The 22,331-nt window shown below is 38.7% G+C and overlaps 4 protein-coding genes across 12 annotated transcripts; 2 read left to right on the top strand and 2 right to left on the bottom strand.

The window, feature by feature from the left end:
* Positions 1–248: 248 nt before the first annotated feature.
* LOC141427239 (peptide deformylase, mitochondrial-like) lies at positions 249–1,799 on the bottom strand. The gene is made up of 3 exons (XM_074086482.1): positions 1,141–1,799; positions 941–1,061; positions 249–549 (listed from the first exon to the last, which is right to left on the bottom strand). The coding sequence occupies exons 1-3, from the start codon at positions 1,474–1,476 to the stop codon at positions 356–358; spliced, it is 651 nt and encodes a 216-aa protein (XP_073942583.1). The 5' UTR covers positions 1,477–1,799; the 3' UTR covers positions 249–355.
* Hibch (3-hydroxyisobutyryl-CoA hydrolase) lies at positions 1,012–7,828 on the top strand. Of its 2 annotated transcripts, none has more exons than XM_074086481.1 (5): positions 1,012–1,087; positions 2,495–3,029; positions 3,450–3,724; positions 4,148–4,289; positions 5,694–7,828. In XM_074086481.1, exons 2-5 carry the CDS (start codon positions 2,495–2,497, stop codon positions 5,837–5,839), a joined length of 1,098 nt encoding a protein of 365 aa, XP_073942582.1. In that variant the 5' UTR covers positions 1,012–1,087; the 3' UTR covers positions 5,840–7,828. The 2 variants fall into 2 exon arrangements, with proteins under 2 accessions (XP_073942582.1, XP_073942581.1); XM_074086480.1 differs by lacking the exon at positions 1,012–1,087 and adding an exon at positions 1,930–2,177.
* A 1,793-nt stretch (positions 7,829–9,621) lies between these two features.
* Positions 9,622–13,556, top strand: LOC141427260 (3-hydroxyisobutyryl-CoA hydrolase, mitochondrial-like). Of its 8 annotated transcripts, none has more exons than XM_074086522.1 (5): positions 9,622–9,713; positions 10,398–10,903; positions 11,525–11,799; positions 12,352–12,493; positions 12,854–13,556. In XM_074086522.1, the coding sequence occupies exons 2-5, from the start codon at positions 10,411–10,413 to the stop codon at positions 12,997–12,999; spliced, it is 1,056 nt and encodes a 351-aa protein (XP_073942623.1). In that variant the 5' UTR covers positions 9,622–9,713; positions 10,398–10,410; the 3' UTR covers positions 13,000–13,556. The 8 variants fall into 8 exon arrangements, with proteins under 8 accessions (XP_073942623.1, XP_073942619.1, XP_073942622.1 ...); XM_074086518.1 differs by having other exon boundaries at positions 9,661–9,733; positions 10,383–10,903; XM_074086521.1 differs by having other exon boundaries at positions 9,667–9,733.
* On the bottom strand, positions 13,173–19,427 carry LOC141427258 (uncharacterized). The gene is made up of 7 exons (XM_074086514.1): positions 18,861–19,427; positions 17,960–18,260; positions 16,721–16,817; positions 16,500–16,607; positions 14,801–14,908; positions 14,115–14,174; positions 13,173–13,610 (listed from the first exon to the last, which is right to left on the bottom strand). Exons 1-7 carry the CDS (start codon positions 19,348–19,350, stop codon positions 13,569–13,571), a joined length of 1,206 nt encoding a protein of 401 aa, XP_073942615.1. The 5' UTR covers positions 19,351–19,427; the 3' UTR covers positions 13,173–13,568.
* Positions 19,428–22,331: the final 2,904 nt, after the last annotated feature.

Consider the following 22,331-nt stretch of genomic DNA (forward strand, 5'->3'; position numbering starts at 1 on the left):
TTATCTTGTTATGTCAATAATAAAACACAATATTCCATTTGTTCCTCTGTCTAAGTCAAGGTCTAACTCGCGTGGGTGCACGGCTTAATACAGGCGCGGCGTGCTTGTATCATGTCATCAATATAGCAGCGCTGGGTTAGGGCGAGGGGGGCTCTGCTCTACTGAAACCTGTTGAACAGCACGTCGCGCCAAGCCAAGCTGCGCGCCAGAGGGCCTAAGGGATTAAATGTGACAATAATACCACTACAACAAAAATAACTTCAAATATATTTCTTCCCTACAATCTTCTCTGAAGCCTTTGCCCAGTACTAGGACAGACTATAGTCTCATAAATAAATTAAATATTCTTTTCCCTTTATTCAGGAGCAAATGGTATAGAAACTTTGCCTTGCGACAGGTTGACTTCTTCCCAGCAGGTACAGTTGAGAGACTTGCGATCCATTATGTCGGTATACAGTTTCCCATCCAAGTGGTCCAGCTCATGCTGAGCTATACGAGCTGTCCAGTCTTTGAAGGATTTTGTGCTTGGCTCACCTTCTGAGTTATGTCCTGAAAGTGTGCAAATATAGGAATAGTTCATTATTCAGGTTTTTAACATGTTTATATCAGTTTTATTAACAAATAAGTAAAATCTTCCAAAGGAGGTTTCCATAGTCTGATGATGGAGCAGTTAAGCCGTTTTTTAAACAATGTATAATTATTTTCATGGGCACATAGTCAGCGAGTGAGTAGAGTGGTGTCACAGTGGTACAGTTGAGTTCATAAACTTGTGAGCAAAATTTTGATCAAAAATATCTGAACACGACTCTATTGGTAATGGCGTAGAAGCGTGTTCAGATATTTTTGATCAAATTTTTGCTCACAAGTTTATGAACTCGACTGTAAGGGCATGAAAAGCAAATTTTTGCATATGCAGCTAATTTCATATTTTGTGTTATACCTGATATTTCCACTTCTTTATACCGAAGCACCTCAGCAGAGAACCCTCTTACACTTTCGCAGCCTTCATCGTGTGACACTTTGCGGTAATCAACTACTTTCAACATCGGATTAATGAAAACCTGCAACCAGTTCATCAAAAATAAATGTAAGCCATTTCTTTATTTGCAAAGCAATTTGAAACAAGTTTTACTTACTTACAGTGTATGGTACTTCAGTCATGCCACGAGATTTCACTATCTCTGGAGGAATAGACTTCAACTCTTTGGCTGTTAATCGCATGGCGAATATCCTTAGGTTTAAACCTATTTGTGGCGCGGACATTCCCAAACTGTCATATTTATTTAACACAAATTCTAGTTTTTTAAGTATTGCTTGAATTTTTTCTGTCTTTATTGCTTCAAGAGGCACCGGTTCAGAGATTTTACGTAATCTAGGGTCTCCTATCTGTATGACGTGGTTGTAGGGCGGCGAGACATGGCCGCGGGCTGGAGATAGTCTAGCATACCAGTTTAGTACTTTTCTTGATACACTCATTTCTCTTTTTATTTATATTATTCAGAAAAACATTAACTTTGATGTTCAATTTTTTCGATTTCGTTCGTCCACTTATCCTGTCAGTCACCTGTCACTGTCAATGCCAGCCAACTGTCAAAGAAAGACACGTTCCGTTACATTTCTGTTAATTCCTTTTTTATTGATGTTTTGAGATTTATATATTTTATAAGCATACATACATTTACGAATGGATAAAATACCACAAGAATTGATGTCCAGACCTTCATTGGCTTCGTTTCAATTGTAGCAATAATTTTATTACCATTTATTATATTACAATACGAGTAATAAGTACGTAGTTTGTCGTCACATGGAAAGGAATTGAAATTATTATAACCCAACCAAATTAGGCAGTCGGCGAAATTAATTAAATGTACTTTTAATTCGTACTATTGAATTTTTCAGTATAATAATTAATGTCATTCCCATGCTGTTTTGCAAAATCTACTGTGCTGCGGTATAATATAGAAGGTCGTTTTTGGGAATTTAAGCACGTTTTTACGACTTTTAAATGTTTTAATTGCATCTTCATTCTGAATTGAACCAGCTGGTGTTTATGACCAGTCGTTTATGTGGTGTGGTGTTGTTTATTTGGACTTCGAAACTTGTTAGCCTCGCCTTACCGACGAACTTTAAAATTTGTGTAAACTACTGATAAGACACCTTTAGCCGGGTTCAAGGCAAGTTCTTACGTAATTATTTACATTTCACGTTTAGCGACATGCCGCTTATATTATATGCTTAAATTTAACTGATAAAAAAATAAACTTATTCCAAGTTTATGTGCCCGTCCCTTTAGCGACCAACCTGAATAAATTATTACTAATTTCATAATGAAATACACTTGAATGCCTCTGACGCAACATTAGCAAATATTTTGGTCTACTTTGCGTGCGTGCGTGTGAAACTATAATTCAGTATTTATAATTTGAAATGTTACCAAAAACGTCACAGTTAAAAATAAGATACTCATTTTTACTAAGTATTCTTATTCCAGATGTTCAAACTAAGAATCAAGTTTTCCAGCGCACTAGCATTTAAGCGTATGATGTCCTCGCAAGAGTCAGACGTTCTGTTCGAGACTCTTAACAATGCTGGGGTCATCACGCTCAACCGTCCCAAAGCTCTCAACTCTTTAAACACCTCCATGGTAACAAAACTATTGCCACAGCTGCAAGAATGGGAGAGCACTAAGACCTGTGTCATTGTAAAAGGTGCGGGAGACAAATCCTTCTGTGCTGGAGGGGATGTCAAAGCAGCTATAGATAAAGTAGAAGGACCAATTTTCTTCCACACGGAATACAATGTTAATTACTTAATAGGAAAATACCAGATTCCTTACATAGCGATTATCAACGGTTTCACCATGGGTGGGGGATTAGGGCTCTCTGTTCATGGCAGGTACAGGGTGGCGACTGAGAAGACAGTCATAGCAATGCCTGAGACAAAGATTGGACTGTTTCCGGATGTTGGAGGATCATACTTTCTGCCAAGGTTGCAGGTCAACTTAGGATTGTATTTGGGTCTAACTGGTATGTTTATTTTGTGTTGATAATCTTTCGTAAATATTAAATTATTGATGCAATTTTTTTTGCTGACTACCTGCACTATCATGCAATACATTTACCTTTCAAGGCAATTAGTGTACTAAAAGCAGATGAAAATTCATCATCATCATCCATACGTCCCTCTGTTGGGCAGAGGCCTCCTCTCAGAACAAGAGGGCTTGGGCCATAGTTCCCACGCGGGTCCAGTTTGGGAACTTGAAATGCACCATTGAATTGCTTTGCAGGTTTGTGCAGATTTCCTCACAATGTTTTCCTTCACCGCAGAGCTCGTGATGAAAATTGATTTAAAAAATTTGACTTGAACAACTTTATTTGGAAGGTAAAATAAAAGCTTTTAAAGGTAGTTTTAAGGAGTCCGATTTAAATTCCATAAATATATTACAGGTGATAGACTTAAAGGCAAAGATGTAGTGAAATCTGGCATTGCCACACACTTTGTCCCGAGTTCAAGGCTCTATGAACTCGAAACTCTCCTCTCTCGATGCTCCAATGAGATAGAAATACAAGCCCTGCTGAACAAGTTCAATGAGCCGTCAGAAGAATTCACTCTAGCAGACAATATTAAGCACATCAACTACTGCTTTGCTGCGGGAACAATTGAAGAGATTATCGAAAGACTGCTGAAGGTGAAGAATGAATGGTCTAGCAAGACATTGGAGGTATGTATTGACGGACTTATATAAGCCTATTCCTTTGACCAGCGTTTAACAGCGTTGACCCATCACAAGTTTTTAACCTCCTTGTGCATACAAGTACAGGGAAAGTAAAAAGAAAACACATTCCAATGTCCAGTGTCCATATATGTGTGACAACCAGACCACACCAACCACCTCGTTGCGTGCGTTTGCAATCACAAAAGCAATATATCTCTTTGAACATGAACTGAACAAGTAGGTGTGAGTGATTGTAAACAAGGAGACTGTTGCGACCAGGCCGCGACCCAGTATTTGGGTAACTCTGGCTTAGACCTAAACCTAAAGCTTCTCAAGCGAGTGATGGATGTGGTGTGTGACAATATTGTCGTTCGTCGCACCCTGATATGGCCTGATGGCTTGATAAATAACAAACTTCCCTGTGTCCAGATCCTGCACAGCATGTGTCCCGGCTCGCTGAAGATAACGCTGCGCGCGCTGCAGCGAGGCGCGCAGCTGGAACTGGGACAGTGCCTCAAGATGGAGTACCGCGTCGCCTGCCGCTGCACAGAGAGCCATGACTTCCCCGAGGGTAAGGTGTTTACTTTCATCATCATCATCATCAGTCCAAAGACGTCCACTGCTGAACGAAGGCCTCCCCCTTAGAACGGGACTAAGGCTTTTTGAGGCCCAGGTGGTTATTTTTGCCTTTGAATATTTACGGAACGGAAAATCAAATTTTAATCAATACAACGTGAACACCGCGTAAACATTTACAAGTGAAAGGACAGCCGTCACGCAAACCCCCCCTAAATCCGCCACTGCCACTTGCATCCACCGGTCGCTCGCAATTCTCACGATGTCGTTAGTCCACCTAGTGGGAGGCCTGCCAACGCTTCGTCTTCCGGTTCGCGGTCGCCACTCGAGAACGGTTCTCCCCCAACGGTTATCGTTTAGGTACTTTACTTGTGCACAACTCTTATAACAGAGAACGCAAGCCGCCAAGCAATTATAACTTTAGTATGTCTATGCAATTATGCAGCGTGTGTACATTCTAACCAGAGCTGGCTTTAGAGGGTCTTACGGCAACCGGGTAGAGTAGAGACATCCCAAGGCAAAGAAGATTTTGAAAAAAAAAACGAAAATTACCAGCCAAATTTGGATATACTTTTTAAGCTTCTATTATGACGGATTTCATTTGAAAGAACTCTTCTTTTCAAGCAAGAAGCAAGACTGTAGGTAGATATAAAACCCCTCCAACCCTTTCCTCCCTATAGTAAGCTCCAGGGAGTTGGGGACGTGTAGCTGGGTTTTTACCAGCCCCGGATCTAAGGGGGGGCAAACCGTGGCACTTGCCCCGGGCGGCAGTTTCATGGGGGTGCCAAATCCTTGAGACGAAATGAAGAAGAAAAGAAGAAAAATGCTACTCATTGGCAGTTTTAACAGTTTTTCTCAAACTCTGAAGGGAAGGGGCGCCACAATCAATCAAGGTTTTGTCCTGGTTCGAAAAAATCCGAGTGAAGTCCGACACTCTCCGGGCCCTTCCTTCCCAGTCGTCAATAATGGATTTTTCTCGACTGCACGCCCCAAACTCTAGAAAATAAAAACAAGTAAATCAAAGCATGGGAGTGTCTTTAAGGCGATTCATCCCAAAAAAAGTTATCCAACTTCTGACAATCATCACATTTTCATCACATAAAAAAAACGTTTGTAGGAATGTATCCAGAAGAGGCTCTAAGGGTGGTTTTACAGTGACGCTTACGCCAGCGCGGTTGGTTAACGCGGCCCGTAAAACTGTAAACGATGAAGCGGAACGAACGCTAAACTATGTAACGATCCAAGAGACGCAAAACTTGTGGCCCACGACGCTTACCAACCGCGCTGACGTAAGCGTCACTGTAAAACCACCCTAAAAGTTGAGACACTTCTAGCAAGGTGGCATAGTCAAAGCAACATACTTATTGCACCATAAGCTTATGACTATCTCTTTCCGCAGGTGTACGCGCCTTGCTGATAGACAAGGACAACAGCCCCAAGTGGAAGCCTGCGACCCTGGCCGAAGTTACCGACGACTATGTCGAGAGCTTCTTCAAGAGGCTGCCGGAAGACAGGGAGCTCAAGTTCTTCGATTCCAAAATCTAAAACGCTTTTAAAATAGGTTACTTACCGATGTTCCTGGTGTCTATTTTCCAACTCAATGTATGACTTTTTTCATAGGGCTGAATTGTTTTGAGTCAGTAGTTCTGTGGCGTAGCCGTATTGTCTAACAGCCGAGCACTGCACTCTCTCTTTCTACCCTCACCCTCATGTGCGCCGGGATGGGGGTGCAAGGGGGAGCACTTGCACTCTCCAGGCGTTAAAGAAAATACATAGAACAAAACTAAGATACAGAATGAAACCTATAAATGCACCTCCCTATATGCAGATGCGAAATGCAATGCACCCATCTGAGCATAATCCTACCGGGGTCCATGCTTCACCCAATATCATGTGAAGAAGTGGAGAAAAAGAAAATGATTATGATTCCCAGTGCGTTATACAATACGGCTCCTGCTTAGAAAATAGGTTAGGATTTTTTACATTCCTGAAGCAATAGTGTGTTGGACGAAAATCTGCCTGCATTATGAAAAAAGTTATTCGTACCTACATTCTGAACATCAACGAGCGAACATATCGACGCTTGGAAGGAGAAATTGATAGACTAAGTGTCATTTTTTTAAGATAGTGAGATATTATATGCATGTTTGGAATCGGTAAAATTTAAAAAATGTCGCTTAGTCAATTTCTCCTTTCAAGCGTCGATATCTACCGATACATTTCCTCCTAAGACCATACTCAACCCTATATCAGCAGGAGCAGTACAAAAAGAACAAAAATGGAGAGTTCCCCTTCTAGACCCAGCATATTAGTCAATTTCAAAGAAACTAAATGTTCAGATGCTCTGAAGTTAAATCAGTCCATAGAGCTAGTGTAGTGTGTAAGTTGTATCTGGGCCTGAGCGCAAATATTTATTATGCACAAGATATTATGGGTGATTGAAAAAAGCCACGTCTCAGATCATGCGGAAACTGTAAAGGTTGCTAAAAAATCAACACTTCATCGGTTACATCGATAAAGCAAAAACCAGCGATTTACTGCCGGTTAGTGGACGATCCTGTATTTGTTGGCTCGACCCGGAATGAATAACATACAGGTCGTACATTAACCAGACCCTTTTTGTGAGTATAACAAGATATTTAGAGTCGGTGTACGGCATCGGTGTTTAAAAATGAAGCAAAACAAGTCAAATTGGATTTAAATAAGACTTTAATTAATTAAGAAAATTACTAATATAAATTTTGAAATTCCATACAAGAGTACCTAAATGATTATGATTTTAATGGCATGTTCAATTAGAAATAGTTTTGTGCTATAGAAATGTGATCTAATTTTGAATGCTATGCCTATAGATGTATAGAATTTATGATTATGATGGAATTTTATATATGCGATTATATACATTTTGGCTTGGATCTTGGAATTTTGCTAAGAAGCTTCAAAAGCAGGGTTTTTTATGAATTTATTTGTTATGTGCTTTAATTTTTTTGATACTCTTGTAGATACCGCGTGTAAATTAAGTTCTTTATATCCATAAATAATTAATAAAGCATAGTCTGAGGTGTGTTAGCCGAGTCTTATTATCACTTAATCTTTCATCTCCCAGGATAACATGATCAAAGGAATTTGGGCACAAATTTGTGCCTCTGGGAGAGGACAGGTTAATCTATTAAATATCATGCATTTTTGTATCAAATACATGATGATTTAGTTTTTTATATAAGTACTTTTCTTTTTGCCTATATTAGCTACCTTTAAAAGTGCCACTTACTAGTTTTAAGATTCCAATGTTTTTATATTACGAGAAGAAAAATTGAACAGTTTTGTATAACACTCGTTTATTCCAAAATGTCATAGCAGAGTCTAAAATGCATTTATTTCGAAATTATACATTTTATACCGTCGGGATAAATAGTTATGGAGAGTTGTAACAACATGACGTATAATTTAAAAAAAAGGTCTTGTTGAGTCTAGACGCGGCCTTTTATAGCCAGTAGGCGCTAGATCATGCGAAAATATATACAAGTAAATGAAGTTTCAAGTTTTATTCTAGTTTTAAAGAACTCTAAACTTTCTTCTTCCGTTAAATGGCGCCCACTACGCTTGCTCCAATGTCAGTCAATAATTAGTTACAAAAAAATTCGGCTGTTGTTCGGAAAAATCCCACTATTATTTTAAATGCGAAAGTTTGTAAGTCTGTTTGTTTGTTACCTTATCAATCATGTATATAGCGCAACATTAGCGTCAGTGCGACGGCAAGACACGAAGTTTGAATTTTGCACTTCGTAGTGTAGTCACCAGCACCAATATCTGACACAACAAGCGTGCATAAATATCTGATACGACTCTATTACTAGGGCCGGAAGGACGTGTCAGATATTTTTGCACGCTCCGCTGTTTCAGATATTAATGCTGGTGACTGTACAAATGCACAGTTCTCGGGAACACCGCGATAACCGAATTCTAATCGGGCAAAGCCGCGGGCAGAAGCAAAAATTTTATGACTATAATAATAATAAACGAAGTCGAAGAACTAGTCACTGACATAGCTGGAAAAATATGCAAATTGAAGTGGCAATGGGCAGGCCACATCGCTCGAAGAACAGATAGCCGTTGGGGGAGAAAAGTCCTCGAGTGGCGACCACGAACCGGAAGACGAAGCGTTGGCAGGCCTCCCACCAGGTGGACTGACGACATCGTGAGAGTAGCGGGAAACCGGTGGATGCAGTGGCGAGTTGTCGTTCATTGTGGCGTTCTAAGGGGGAGGCCTTTGTCCAGCAGTGGACGTCTTCGGGCTGATGATGATGATGATAATAATAATTCACTTGTTTCCAGAAACACCTGATTTTATCCCGAGTTCGTGGGAATATAGGAGTTATAAATAACCACTGTGTTATTCCAGATGTCCAGCTATCTTCTCACCAAATTCAGCGTGCAAGTGCAGGTGGTAGGACCTTGCGCAAGGGCCGCCCGGATTGCTACCACCATCTTGCTCGCTAATCCTGCCGTGAAGCAGCAGTGCTTGCACTGTTGTGTTTCGGGGTGGAGAGTAAGAACAGCCGGTGAAATTACTGGCACTTGAGGTATCCCATCTTAGGCCTCTAGGATGGCAACGCATCTGCAATACCCCTGGTGTTGCAGATGTTTATGGGCGGTGGTGATCTTTTACCATCAGAAGACTCACTTGCTCGTTGGCCATCCAGTCGAATACTAATAATTCTTAATATTAATACTTATTAATTTGATATTTTTCAGTAAGTAATAATAAATAGCCTTTGGCTGAAATTTAAGGAACTCTTCAACAGTGCAGAATGTGTGCTCGACAAGTCCTATAGGGCCTGAAGGTGATGGGGAATGGCTGGATTGTTCCTATTTACGTCACTATTGTGGACTACATATAGGGCCAGAAACCACACGGATGTTGCCCTATTGCCACAGAATAAATGATCTATTCTATTGCCAAAGACGCCAAGACGTTTCGACCCCTCCCTCGACTTGCAACCTTCAGGACCGTGCAATATGGCTAGGGGATCCCCTTCCCGAAGAGTTGGTAAGTATTTCAAGTCTGCGAGCAAACTCGCATTCGCCTTCTCCCTCTCCGTCTGCAGCCTCTGCAGGGCTACTACGAAACTCGAAGTTCGTGTCGTGCGGTCCCTCTGACACTTATACTATTTAATGCGAGAGCGAGAGGGACGGTAAGATACGAACATCGAGTTTCGTAGTAGCCCTACTGCTGATGCGACAGATATCTGTGTTTGTTTTGTTGTATGTATTAACTAGCACACTGGTATGCCAGTACTATTATATATTCTGTGACACTGGTAAGGTCGGCGGTACTCGGAAACGAGTTTCTACACTGTTGGAAAAAAATAACTGTCGGATGTGTCGGATAAAAATACCAGGAACTTAGCAGGGAGTGGTAATACAAGAGGGCATTAGGTAGTGTCATTTTTTTAAGTATTAAAATATATAGTCTCAAGTGAAAGTCTGGTAACACAGGAGGATCGTGGAAAATAAATTACCTCCTACTAGTATTACGTGTACCTAATTAATTCTTGTTTATTTTGCAATACGTCACACAATTGTAAATAGAGAAAGTGGCATTTATACTTATTCTGTTCTTTAGACTTCACATCAACGAAGTGTGACAAAGTTCAATGTTCAATTTGCAATCTGCTGTGCTATCGTCCTATCATATCATGCTTGTAACAAACTTATTGTAAACTCAGTATTATCGTCGAATTTGGGAACAACGCAGGCAGCCCGTGACTTGGTAATTGGTATACGTAAAAAATAAAAAAACAACTGTATTGATTATTGCCGTGACACTATTATTAAAACAACCAAAGAAATTCAAGTAAGTCCAAGTGTGTTTTCGTTATATATATTTTAGATAACGATAAGATAATTTTAATGAATCTAAAGCTAATGGCCCTATACTACGAAAACACTACGAACGAACTGCAAAGTTCGAACTTTGTATCTTGCCGTCCCGTCCCGCTGACGCTTATTTAATACGAGAGTGAGAGGGACGGTACGATACAAACAAACTTCAATTTACGTATTTCGTTTTTATCTCGTACTTCAGAATTTCATTCAACAGAGTGCCACAGACAATGACAGAAGAAAACAATTACGTACTATTCGACGATATAAACAACGCCGGTGTTGTCATACTCAACCGGCCAAAATCCCTCAATGCTTTGAATTCTCCCATGGTCAACCAACTTTTACCGAAACTAAAAGAGTGGGAGAGGACAAAAACCTGTGTCCTTATCAAAAGTGCGGGAGGTAAAGCGTTTTGTTCAGGAGGAGACGTTGTCGCTTTACAATCAATTAAAAATAATGACGGTGCATTTACATTCGCATACGTGGAATACAATGTAAACTATTTAATAGGAAATTATAAAATACCTTACGTAGCACTTATTGACGGTATTGCGATGGGAGGAGGCCTGGGTGTGTCGGTGCACGGCCGTTACAGAGTTGCGACTGAGAACACCGTGGTCGCTATGCCCGAGACGAAAATCGGATTGTTGCCAGACGTTGGTGGCACGTACTTCTTGCCTCGTTTGAAGCACCACATAGGATTCTATATGGGACTGACTGGTAAGTTGTACAATAGGTATGGGTACGATATTCTCTAAAGCACAACATCTAAATACAAGCATGCAAGCATGAATTCGCCGCTAGAGGCGCTAGTGTAGCGTGAGGTCTCCGAAATTTCAAATCTCATAGTTTTTGGGTGTGATTTGTTTATAGATTAGCAAGATATTTTTAACCCCTGACGATTAAATTATGAGGGGTGTTCTGTGTTTGACCGTTATGTCTTTCGGAATTTGTGTGTGTGTGTGTGTGTGTGGTGTTTTTATGGTACGGTGTGTTTGTATGATTTTAATCTAAACTTTGTGTCTGTGAAAGCCTGTAGCAACTGTCTAGTGAGACAACCGGTAGGACCGATTTGAATGCAAGATTTTTTTATTTGATAGCAGGTTTTCTAGCAATGGTTCTTAGCCATGTTTTTTCAAAATCGGCTCAGACGTTTTTGAGATATTGAACCTTGAAGTGACAAAGTCGGGGGTTTTCCAACTTTTTGTGTTAGCACTTTTTAAATAAAGTACATAATTGTTAATCATTATACAAAAAAACAACTTAAACCTATACCTTTTTGTTGGTTAGGTTAGGTTAGTTATTATTATTAAGTATCTTGTACCTACCTACTATTTTTAGGGCAAAGATTCAAAGGCAAAGATGCGGTATCGATAGGGATAGCGACGCACTTCGTACCCAGTAGTCGTTTGCCAGACCTAGAAGCTGACCTCACTAGGTGCTCCAGCGAAGCTCAAATACGACGGTGTCTGGCCGCCTTCAGCGTTCAGCCAGGACCATTTACCCTAAATGCTCAAATCAAGCATATCGACTATTGTTTCTCCGCTGGCACTGTAGAGGAAGTTATACAAAGGCTCTTGGAAGTAAATAATGAATGGTCCAATGAGACGCTTAAGGTAACTTTTCGCAAATATTTACTAATCTGAAAGTCACGTTCCCATCACCTAGGTTATACAGGATGGCCTATTTAGATCGGTCAGTATGGGAAAGTGAAACTATAAGATAAACGAAGATCTGTTCTTAGGAACCATGTCATCAATTTGAGTAACAAGAAAAACTGCATTCATACATTTAAAAAATACCTGTACTCAGTACGGGAATCGAACCAGGTCGTTTTGAAAAAAAAAACGTGTAGGTCATAAGCAAGAAATGCTACAATGAAACATGATATCTAGAATGAATAAAATGCATTGTTTGTATGAATGCAGTTTTTCTTGTTATTAAAATCGATGACGTAGTTCCTAAGAACAGATCTTCGTATGTATTATAGTTTCAGACTTTCCCATACTGACCAATCTAAATGGGCCACCCTGTATATCCTTTCTGTGATTTCTCGACATTCCTCGTTTTCTCTTGAAATTGATGTCACTCTTACTGCTTACCTTTTTTAACATGACTTCACAATAATACCACGTTTCTCATCCACTAACTTTATACCTGTTCACCAGATCCTAGCCCACATGTGCCCCACGATGCTGAAAGTGACGTTGCGGGCACTGCACCGCGGGAAGCAGCAGGACCTGGCCCAGTGCCTGCAGATGGAGTACCGCGTCACCACGCGCTGCCCTGGCTCCCACAACTTGCGGGAAGGTAAATCGAGACAAGAATAGTTGAATTTAGAAAATTACCCGAAGGACTTACAAAATTGCTAGTGGTTACTGCAGTTGCAAGAAGTTGATTTGAAGCAAGATCACCATTAGTGAAATTAACTATTGAAAGAGAGCAGATACCTTATCGTGTAACAAGCTTCTAATCTAATCACAATAGCTTTGACCACTTTTTTTCGTCAAACAGTACCTACATGCTAAAGGTAGGAAGAGATAGTGAATGCGATTTGAGCGCTAGTGCCTACGCGATATACGATACGATACGGCCTCTGGTCTGAACCATTGCCTTTTTTTTAATTCTCGAGTTGTACAAAGTTGTATGATTTTTTATATCACATTATAGGTGTTCGAGCACTCCTCATAGACAGAGACAACAAGCCGCAGTGGATGCCCGCGACGCTCGCCGAAGTCACTGACGATGAAGTGAACAGCTACTTTGAAAGGCTTCCAGAGCACATGGAACTTAAATTTTCAAATTCTAAATTATAAAACAACAACTAGACGTCTCTTGATGGGAATTTAATTACGTCTGTGATTACGTGGAGAGTTTTGTAGGGACTATACAACTCTCCACACTAGTAGGGATAACAAAACTAATACCTAATAATAAGAATAGATTTTTTATTGGTTACTAAGTATATCCTTGTAGAATCGATATCTGCTTTTTCGCCTCTCGTGCCGTTAACGAGCAAACGTTTTTTCGTGATTTATTATTATAACAATTTTCATCTGTGAAATTTCCTTATTGAACTACTTAGGTACCTACTACTAGCTACTACTACTATTGGTAAACGCTCCCGAACGATTTTAACTTGGGATGAATAGTATTAGTAATGTATTATTATCTAAGAATTAAAAATGTAAAATTTAATTATTTATCAAGATATTTGTTATAAAATTTGAAATCAAACAACGAATCCTGTTTTGCTTCGTGTTATATTTAGTGCAACGCACGCTGCGATGTTATGGTACATAAGTAGTTGGGTCCTGATTTGGTGCATGGTGCATGGATTAAACAGTATAAATAAAATCAAAGTATTCGCTAAGTCCTTCTTTTATTAATACAAAACTGAGAATATGGAGTACGATGTCTTGACGATCTGAAAAATAAAATACGATGAATCCATTAATGTTTTCAAAATAGTGAAGTAAGTAAATTCAAATCAAGATATACTGGCTGTCTTGTCTTCAAATTCTTCCAGAAGATTTCAAGCTGTTAATGTATACTTGTAAGTTTGGTTGAACGACCCTGTGAAGGTTTTTCGACGGAATTTTTGACTCAATCGGATTCTGTAGGTGGTGCTCAAACTTTTTTGGCACCAGACCAGAATCCTATCACAAAACTAAACATTTGTCGGCGCCCTAAAGTAGTCAAAACATTCACAAAGACGACAAAAATAGGTGGTACTGGTACCTACACTGTAACTTAACGGAACTACTATGTATACCTAACTATTTGTTTAAATTATTTGACAATAGCTGCTATAAGAACATTTGACTAGTTTTATGATTGTTTGCACTCTAGGTAAGGTAGGTAGAAGTAGATTTTATTGTAGCAAAGCTCGAGGAAAAAGCTACACAAAGAGTAAAGCATAAAATTTTACCGATAAGTAGGATTGATATGACAATTCTATAACTCCCAGGGATTTGATCACCACGGGTTGCTGTAAAAAAAGTTAGCACGTTATTAATACAGAGTTCTATTGAAAAAAAAGTCACTGCAACAATCCTATGAACAGAATAATGAAGTTGGAAAGGTCTAGTAAGCGCGACACACGCGTCGTAACTATTTATTGAAATCAAAATGATTATTTTGTAAGTAGAGTAGACTGCAAAGTGCTCTTTTCTTAACGTTCCCTAGGTACCAGAAACGTGATAAGCCGCTACATTTTCTGTTCGTCTATCTAAGGCTGTATCTCAAGAAACGTAATATATACTTACACAGCTATATATTCATAATAGTTATGTATTTCTACTGCCGCAAAAACAGCAAAAATTATAAAAAATGCATACGTATACCTACGCGGATAAAGCAGTAAATAAATATTTTAAAAAAATGTACAGACGTTATAGTACTATTATATATTCTGTGGTTATAGTTAAGGTGAGAAAAGTTTTTCCATGTCAAAAGTCTTTATGACATTGGCATAAGATTGATTTTGACTTGGCCAGTGTAAAAACTTTTTTCATTACATCTATATCTGTCTCTTACACCTCAAGTATGGATTTTATTTCACTTTAAAGCTAAACCACTCAACCTACGGCGGTTATTATAAAACTACGATTGTACCTGGCTCTGTGTGATAGCAATAAGCAGCAGTCGTCTGATACGGCGAGAAGCCTCCTCCTGGCAGTGCTGCCAGCCCGAGAGGAATATGGCCGTCGGTACACGAGCTGCCTGAAAAACAATGCGAGGGGTTATAATACGCTTTAAATAATAGATTATTGTCGTGGCCTGGAAGTAGGCAATTGCTGGCTGAGTATGAGTATTAAACGGACGAGCTTGCGAGTCCGTTTAACTAATACGAAGCCAGCAATTGCTATTCCAGCCGAGACTAATATAAAGCTTTTCTCAAAAACGGTGAATAATTCTGAAATAGAATAAACTTTTTCTCAAAATATATTGTAATATTTTTAATTTTATTCCAATATTTTTCTTATGCTTTCCCGCCTTTTTTCATTAAAAATAAACTGCAGGTGTATTTTTCCACCGAAAACACCACAAGCTATTTCAGACCCAATAGAAAAAGTCCGAGTTCCAACAAAATATCTGATACCGGCCATTGGCTGTATACGACTTGTGCCAACATTTCCATGGCCTTTTTAACTTAAAAAAAAAGTGACTGATCGCAGGCGCGCTAATTCATTATTGTCGAGCTAGCGCGCCTGCAATCTTTTTAATTTTTTAATTTTTCGCTGACCATAAACTATGCACTTCAGCTTCTGATATTTAAGTCGATTACTTTGCAAAAAAATAATATTTAATGAGCAGGGGTGTTACGAGCGAGACATTAAAAGTTTGGGGACCTCTGGTCTGGAGCATGCAATCTGATCTAATGCGACAGTATAAAATGAAATAATGTGTCAACGGCTTACTGTTGTGCACAGGCCTTCTTTTAAAATATTTTTTGTAGTATCGACGCGGGTCCAAAGCGAATCGGGAATTTCTCGCATAATATTATAGTTATTTTTTATATGTACGCAGCTTGCCTGATGATGTTTTTTACTCACTGAAAATATCTTAGTACCTACACGCTAAAATTGATGTGTACTCGTAAAGTAGAAAGTAGATTGTTTACACCCATTATTACTTAGCGGGGCCTTTGGCAACCAACCAACCAATTTCCTATAGAATTACTACATAATTGGCAAATTGACTATGAAGAAATTATAGAATTTTGAGATCCTAAAAATAACTTATATATACCTACTCGGACGGTCACTTTGGGTTAACTTAACATGTAAGTATATTTTTTGCACACGCTTGTGTCCGTGCATCGACCTTTAAATACTTTTATCTACATGCATATCATAACTTCCCTATTATATGTTCAGAAACGACTATCAAATGGCCTTTATTAAGAAACCTGGTATCTGCGGGTGCATCTTAATGTTCACATTAAAGTACAGTGCATCTTAATGTTTACATTAAAGTATCGGTAATACTTTTTTTAACAATGCATATCTGTACATATTGTAGAAAACTTATGACATGCATGTAGATAATAATTATTATTCAAGGTCAGAGTCAAAGTCAAAGTCAAGTCAAAGTCAAAGTCAAAATACAGGCCATATCTGAACATATTATAGAAAACTTATGATATGCATGTAGATAAAGTTATGTATGCGGCTATACATAATTAGGCATTAAAACACTCGTGTGATTTTATTATGAAACTCGCCTTCGGCTCGTTTTATAAAACCACACTCGTACTTTAATGGCTCTCATTATGCACCAGCCACATAAATAACTATTAGGGATTCGTTACTTCGACAGTGACGTCTCCAGCGTTCCACATAATGAGTCCCGTACTGAACAGCATGCTGACGATCGTGGAGGCGATCGGAAGCGTGTTGCTCATCGTGCGCTCCGAATTCTGAACAACATGACAACGCAATGAGGATAATTAAATTAAGAAGGCGTCCAAATAGGTCTGTGGACAAAGACACCATGAGCCTTCAAAATGATTTCAATACGTATAGCACCCACCACCATCTGCGACATCAGCAACACCAAGACCATGATGTTGACTATGATCTGTCCGCTGAATACCAGCCCGCAAATTTTCTGGACTTGCTGCGTGCACCTGTGAGTAAGAAAATTCTGAGCCTCTATGGAAAATGGAGCTTTATTAAGTATATAAAAATATGTATACGAGTATGCCACGGTTGCATATATTTACTCGTCGTATAGTAGTCGGAGAGTTCGTAGACATAAAAAATCACCTTTGATAATTTATGAAAAATTTGAATGTTCTCAAATTATTGAGTTTTATTTTTTGTTGTAAAATGTAACACGAGTTAAAATAGAATTGTTACTTGTTAGATCCGCTATCTCACTACTTCCGAAAAAAAATTACGGTCGTGGGTCGAATAGTTTAGCTACCACTAAGAAATTGTATATGAAATCCGACATTTCTGAAATTTTCACTAAAATGCTCATAACTCTGAAACAAATGAAAATCGCTGAACATGGATCGATTCGGTAGCTCCTGAGGTCATCGACCTTTGGTCTTCGTTTGATCCACCCCCTGCCGTATACACCCTGTATACATAAATACAAAACTCAGATATAAGTAACTGAAGGGTAAATTTTTTCTCGCGTGAAAATGTTCTACAGGCCACTTGAATTTTTAATGACTTAAAAAAATAACAAGTCAGATTCTGTCAAATAACTAGTAACTTTTTAAAATTAAAAAAAGACTTAAAATTGTTGTTAGGTAAAAGTAAAGGGTGATGACTAAGTAGAAATATTTTTAGATATCATACACACAATACAATACAATACAATATCCTAAGCAGTACAAAAACGCACAAAGTATTTCTCATGGTTTTTTTACCCCACCGCAAAAAGTGGGATGCTTGACACCAACTAAGCTGTTAGTCTGTGTCCGTCTGTCTGTCGTATCGTAGCTCTCGGATGGACACATGAACGGATTTTAATAAAAAAAAACACGTGAAAGCGAGTTTCCTTTCAGTGATTCTTAGCTATGCTTTATTAAAATCGGTCCACCCACCCGTTTTTGAATTATTGAACTTTGAAATGACGATGTGTGTACCTATGTAAACATGGTGTAAACTTTATTGTACAAAAGAAAATAAACAAAATACAAACTTTGACCAATGATTTTGATAATGTCGGGGTTATCAATATTTCTAAAGCTGGTAGGTTATTTCCCATACATCTACACCACTAAAATTACTATCGATCTCGCGGAATAATACGCACCAAATGGTAGTGGCGTGCAATTTTACACCAACTTTAAGAGCCCTTTCATATCTCGCTTCCTTTATTATTTGAGTCAGATACTTCTGCTGAAATATGTCTTCTAAGCTCTCGAAGTACAGCTGCAGATTGATGTACTGGTGGCTCATGCAAATGGTGATGGCCAAAACCAGGAGGTACGCTGATGTTATTCGCGCCATGAAGATCCACCAAAAGACGTAGGTGGCAATGCGAGCGACGCTTGCGACGGCTCGATGGTCATCCACGTCAGGCCAAAAGGGTATCAGGGTCACGAAAGTACTGTCTAGAACATTGATTTAATGAATAAATTATTTAGAGGATACTCCTGCTGAGATTACAACCAAGTAAATCATCATAACTATCCAAAATGTCTTGCCATGGATGGGATCAGGGATGTCATGTAACAGATGTGGTTTTATCGGAACCGAAAGCGGAACCAGATATATTCAATTTAGTTTATTGGAACCAGAAACGGTATCGGAACCAGAATCGGAGCCTGAGTGAAGGATGGATGTTAATGCACACGTGGCTAGCGGGGAGCGGGGCGATGAGCGAATGACTGGTATAAAATAAACCTGTTTGTTTTTGATGAACGCCGCTCATGTCTCGCCGCCGGGCTAAGCATTGACATCCGATATTACTTCCGTTTCAAAAGTAACAGAACCGGAAACGAAACGGATGTGTAAAACCAAACGGAATTTCCGACTTATCGGAAACGGAACCGGAGCTCCGTAACATCCCTGGTACCTACTATACTACGATGGTAAAGCACTTACTTTACCATTTTGTGACTGTAATCGGATTCAGAAAAAACAATGAGACAGAACCTTAGAGGGGTTAGTTAAGGAATTCCTTGAACGATAAGACTTAATTAAAGACTTACCTAAATAAGCAACCTGTACAATACCATCGATCCCATAAAAAATTAACGCAATCCCACATGTGACGACAAAAGCTGATGTGTAGAACTTGGTCCTCTTAACCATGAGCCTCTCGGTAGTAGCATCATTGAAATCTTTTTTAAGAGTAACCGCTAGAGTATACAACAGTTCTGTAACTGCTTCTTTATGGTGAGTTATGACCACAGTGAAAGAGTAGAGGATTGTGTGGGAGAAGGACATCAGGAAACGGTCGGATTTTTGTTTTTCTGTCAAGTTGTGTTGAGTATAGAATGCTCCCCATTCAAAAGCAATGAAGAGGTAGCTCGCGAAATGGATGAGCTTTGACAGGCGTTGATAGACCTTGACGATCAGTGTCGGTATACCGGTCTCTTCAACCCAGAAATTAATCGCACTGCAAAAGAAGATGACGCGGTTCAGGCTGAAAAAGAGCTCAGTAGTTTTGTTCTTTTGGTACTCTGGGTATTGTATCATTTTGAAATACGATGTGTGTTCTTGTAAACAATGTAGTGGTTTGGATTTAGCTGCCAGTCCAGTTAGCAGATTAAGGGGCTGTTAAATGACGGTTAGATGTGATGCCGTCTCCGTCTATTCGAACAAAAAAAATAGAGACGGCATCACACCTAACCGCCGGTTAACACTAATTAATGGATGGTGAAACAGCCCCTAAGTAATATAATTAGGTTAGCTATTATGTCGTCGATGTGCCAGGGCCGAATCAATTCATGTGGTAATACGAATGGAATAAAAGCAATAGGTACATATTTTATTCGTATTAGTTCGGTAAGTGGCAGGTGGTAGGACCTTGTGGAAGGTCCGCCCGGATTGCTACCACCTTCTTGCTCGCTAACCCTGCCGTGAAGCAGCAGTGCTTGCACTGTTGTGTTTCGGCGTAGAGAGTAAGACAGCCGGTGAAATTACTGGCACTTGAGGTATCCCATCTTAGACCTCTAGGTTGGCAACGCATCTGCAATACCACTGGTGTTGCAGATGTTTATGGACGGTGGTGATCTCTTACCATCAGGAGACCCACTTGCTCGTTTGCCATCCAGCCGAATAAAAAAAAAGTTACCTTAACGATATTAAACACAATAAATACTTTAAAAGTGACATATAATAAAACAGCTATTAATCATTCAATGTAAAAACAAATGTTTTACAATGTTAGTTGACGGCGAATAGTTTCCAGAAGACAGGGAGTGTTTCCGCGTTGGCCAGGCTCAAACGTCGGCGGAAATAGCAGCCTATAAACATGCTATCTCCAGTTTTAGTTATTTAGTATTCGTTGGTGGGCACTCTAGGTCATGTAGTCTTGACATAAGGCATGTTGTCTTGTTTACAATGTGCGCATGCTCACTAATAATTTTTCACGCAATTATAATTATGGCTGTCAAAACATAACTGTCCTCTGAAAACCTTTGTAACATTTTTTTCCGAATAAAATAATTAAGTACCTCCAAATACAGCCCTGCACAATTTCCTTTATAATTCCACCCATAGAAGGGTAATAATCAGGACCACCCTACAATTAATGCTTATAATTGGCGGTCACTTGTTAATTCTAGGTAATTCCAGTTAAATCATAACTAAATATTTTAATCTTTATAATGGCATGGAAGACGATCCTTTAGGCAAAGTATAGGTACTTAATATAAATTATGAATAAGAATAAATTAAAGTAACCACAGTTAGATAGGTATTTTCGCGTGATATATTATATTAAGAGCTTTCTAAGAGTACGCAAACATACTCATACGTTTACCATACCTACTTTTGTCTTTCTTTAGGGAATTAACGGAGCTAAGACGTTCTAATTAACCATCAAGATTGTCATATTAGATATGATCAGAGTAAAGTTACTGTTAGATTATGAAATTGGTCTGATTCCCCTATTTCCGCTATATTGTAATTGGATCGATCCATTATTAAAGACTCGGTGTTTTTTTGTTAAATCGTGTTTTGTTTAAGAAAATACATATTCAAAAAAGTTTTAAATATAAATCACATAAATAAACATAAACGTAAAATAGTCGAGTTATGCCCGACATGTTTCGAACCTTTCCGCAGCTCCTTATCAGGGTGAGTTCGAACGGAAAACTAACCGTAAACGTGTAGTTTGGAACATTTCGGGCATATCTTGGCTACAAAGACGTGTGGCCCGTGTATCTTCATTTTAAAAATATGTTATACACATGTAAAAATATGTTTATATTTTACTATCTTGTCGCTGTCACTTCTTAGTTGAACTAGAATGTATAATCGACATGGTAAGTGCAAAATGTAAAGTTATTTTTGAACTTGACTGTTCATACCACATAATAATATGTAACACGTTCATTTATTTATTTCTGTCTAATTAATTTTCATGTCATATTTATGAAATAAGGTTATTAATTTTATCCATCTCCATGCAGGCAAGTATATTAAAAAAAACCTAAAAAATTATGTACAGTCAGCCGCAGAAATGGATGAGCAGTTACGGTGCTCAAAATTATCTACAAACGACTCTAACCCAAGGTAATAAACAATGTTTAGATAAGTAATTTTGAATTTCACGACCGCTAATCTACTACTGCTGCTGACTGTAGGTACAACAACCCTGTAGTACTTAGATACCTATTCGTGAAGCGTTACACATTCTATAGTTTTGCACTCAACTGTAATTAATGATCCAATTATTTATTGAAGCCCTTAGTTTGCAATGGTGGGCAATTAAGTCTCCTAAGGTACCTAGAAGCTCACGGCCAAAGACTTGTAATTATAGCATAGGTATTAGCTGTTGCCCACGACTACGCTTGCGTAGAATTCGTTTATCGCAAGCCCTCGAGAACTGCACAATTTTCCATGCCAAAAGCATGTCCTTCTCAGGGTCTCAAAACGAATTGCATTACAAATAGCTGTAGCCCGAAACTTGGTCTGCGAAAATTCATTTACCACGCATCTGCAGGAACAATATTTTTTTGGGATAAAAACCATCCCATATCGTCCAGGGTCTCAGACTATATTCATCCCGATTTTCATCTTAGACCAGTGTACATATTTTATCACGAGCAGAACTTTTTACGTGAAAGTGTAACAAACATGTTCGCATTTATAATAGTTATTAGTAAGCATATTGCCTTTGCTTTGAAATGCCTTGAATTTTTGTTCACAATTGACAAGTACAGTGTACCTATACTACTTATATGAAAACAGAATAAAAGCTTTTTTTTATTTTTACAAACACAACAAACACAATTGTTCATAATAATAAATAAACGTTAATTAAGGCAAACTGAAAAAAAATGTTATTGTTAGGTATTTATTTTATATTTAGTTTTGTTTTATTTATGGTTTTTTTTTCTATAATATGTGTATTTTTAATATATTAGGTTGCAGTATTATTATTGCAGTTTAAAAATTTATCTCTCTAAATCTCACATGAAATCAAAAACTGTCGTACTCAAAATTTGGGG

This window comes from Choristoneura fumiferana, chromosome 4, assembly GCF_025370935.1.
Source record: "Choristoneura fumiferana chromosome 4, NRCan_CFum_1, whole genome shotgun sequence".
Taxonomy (NCBI): domain Eukaryota; kingdom Metazoa; phylum Arthropoda; class Insecta; order Lepidoptera; family Tortricidae; genus Choristoneura; species Choristoneura fumiferana.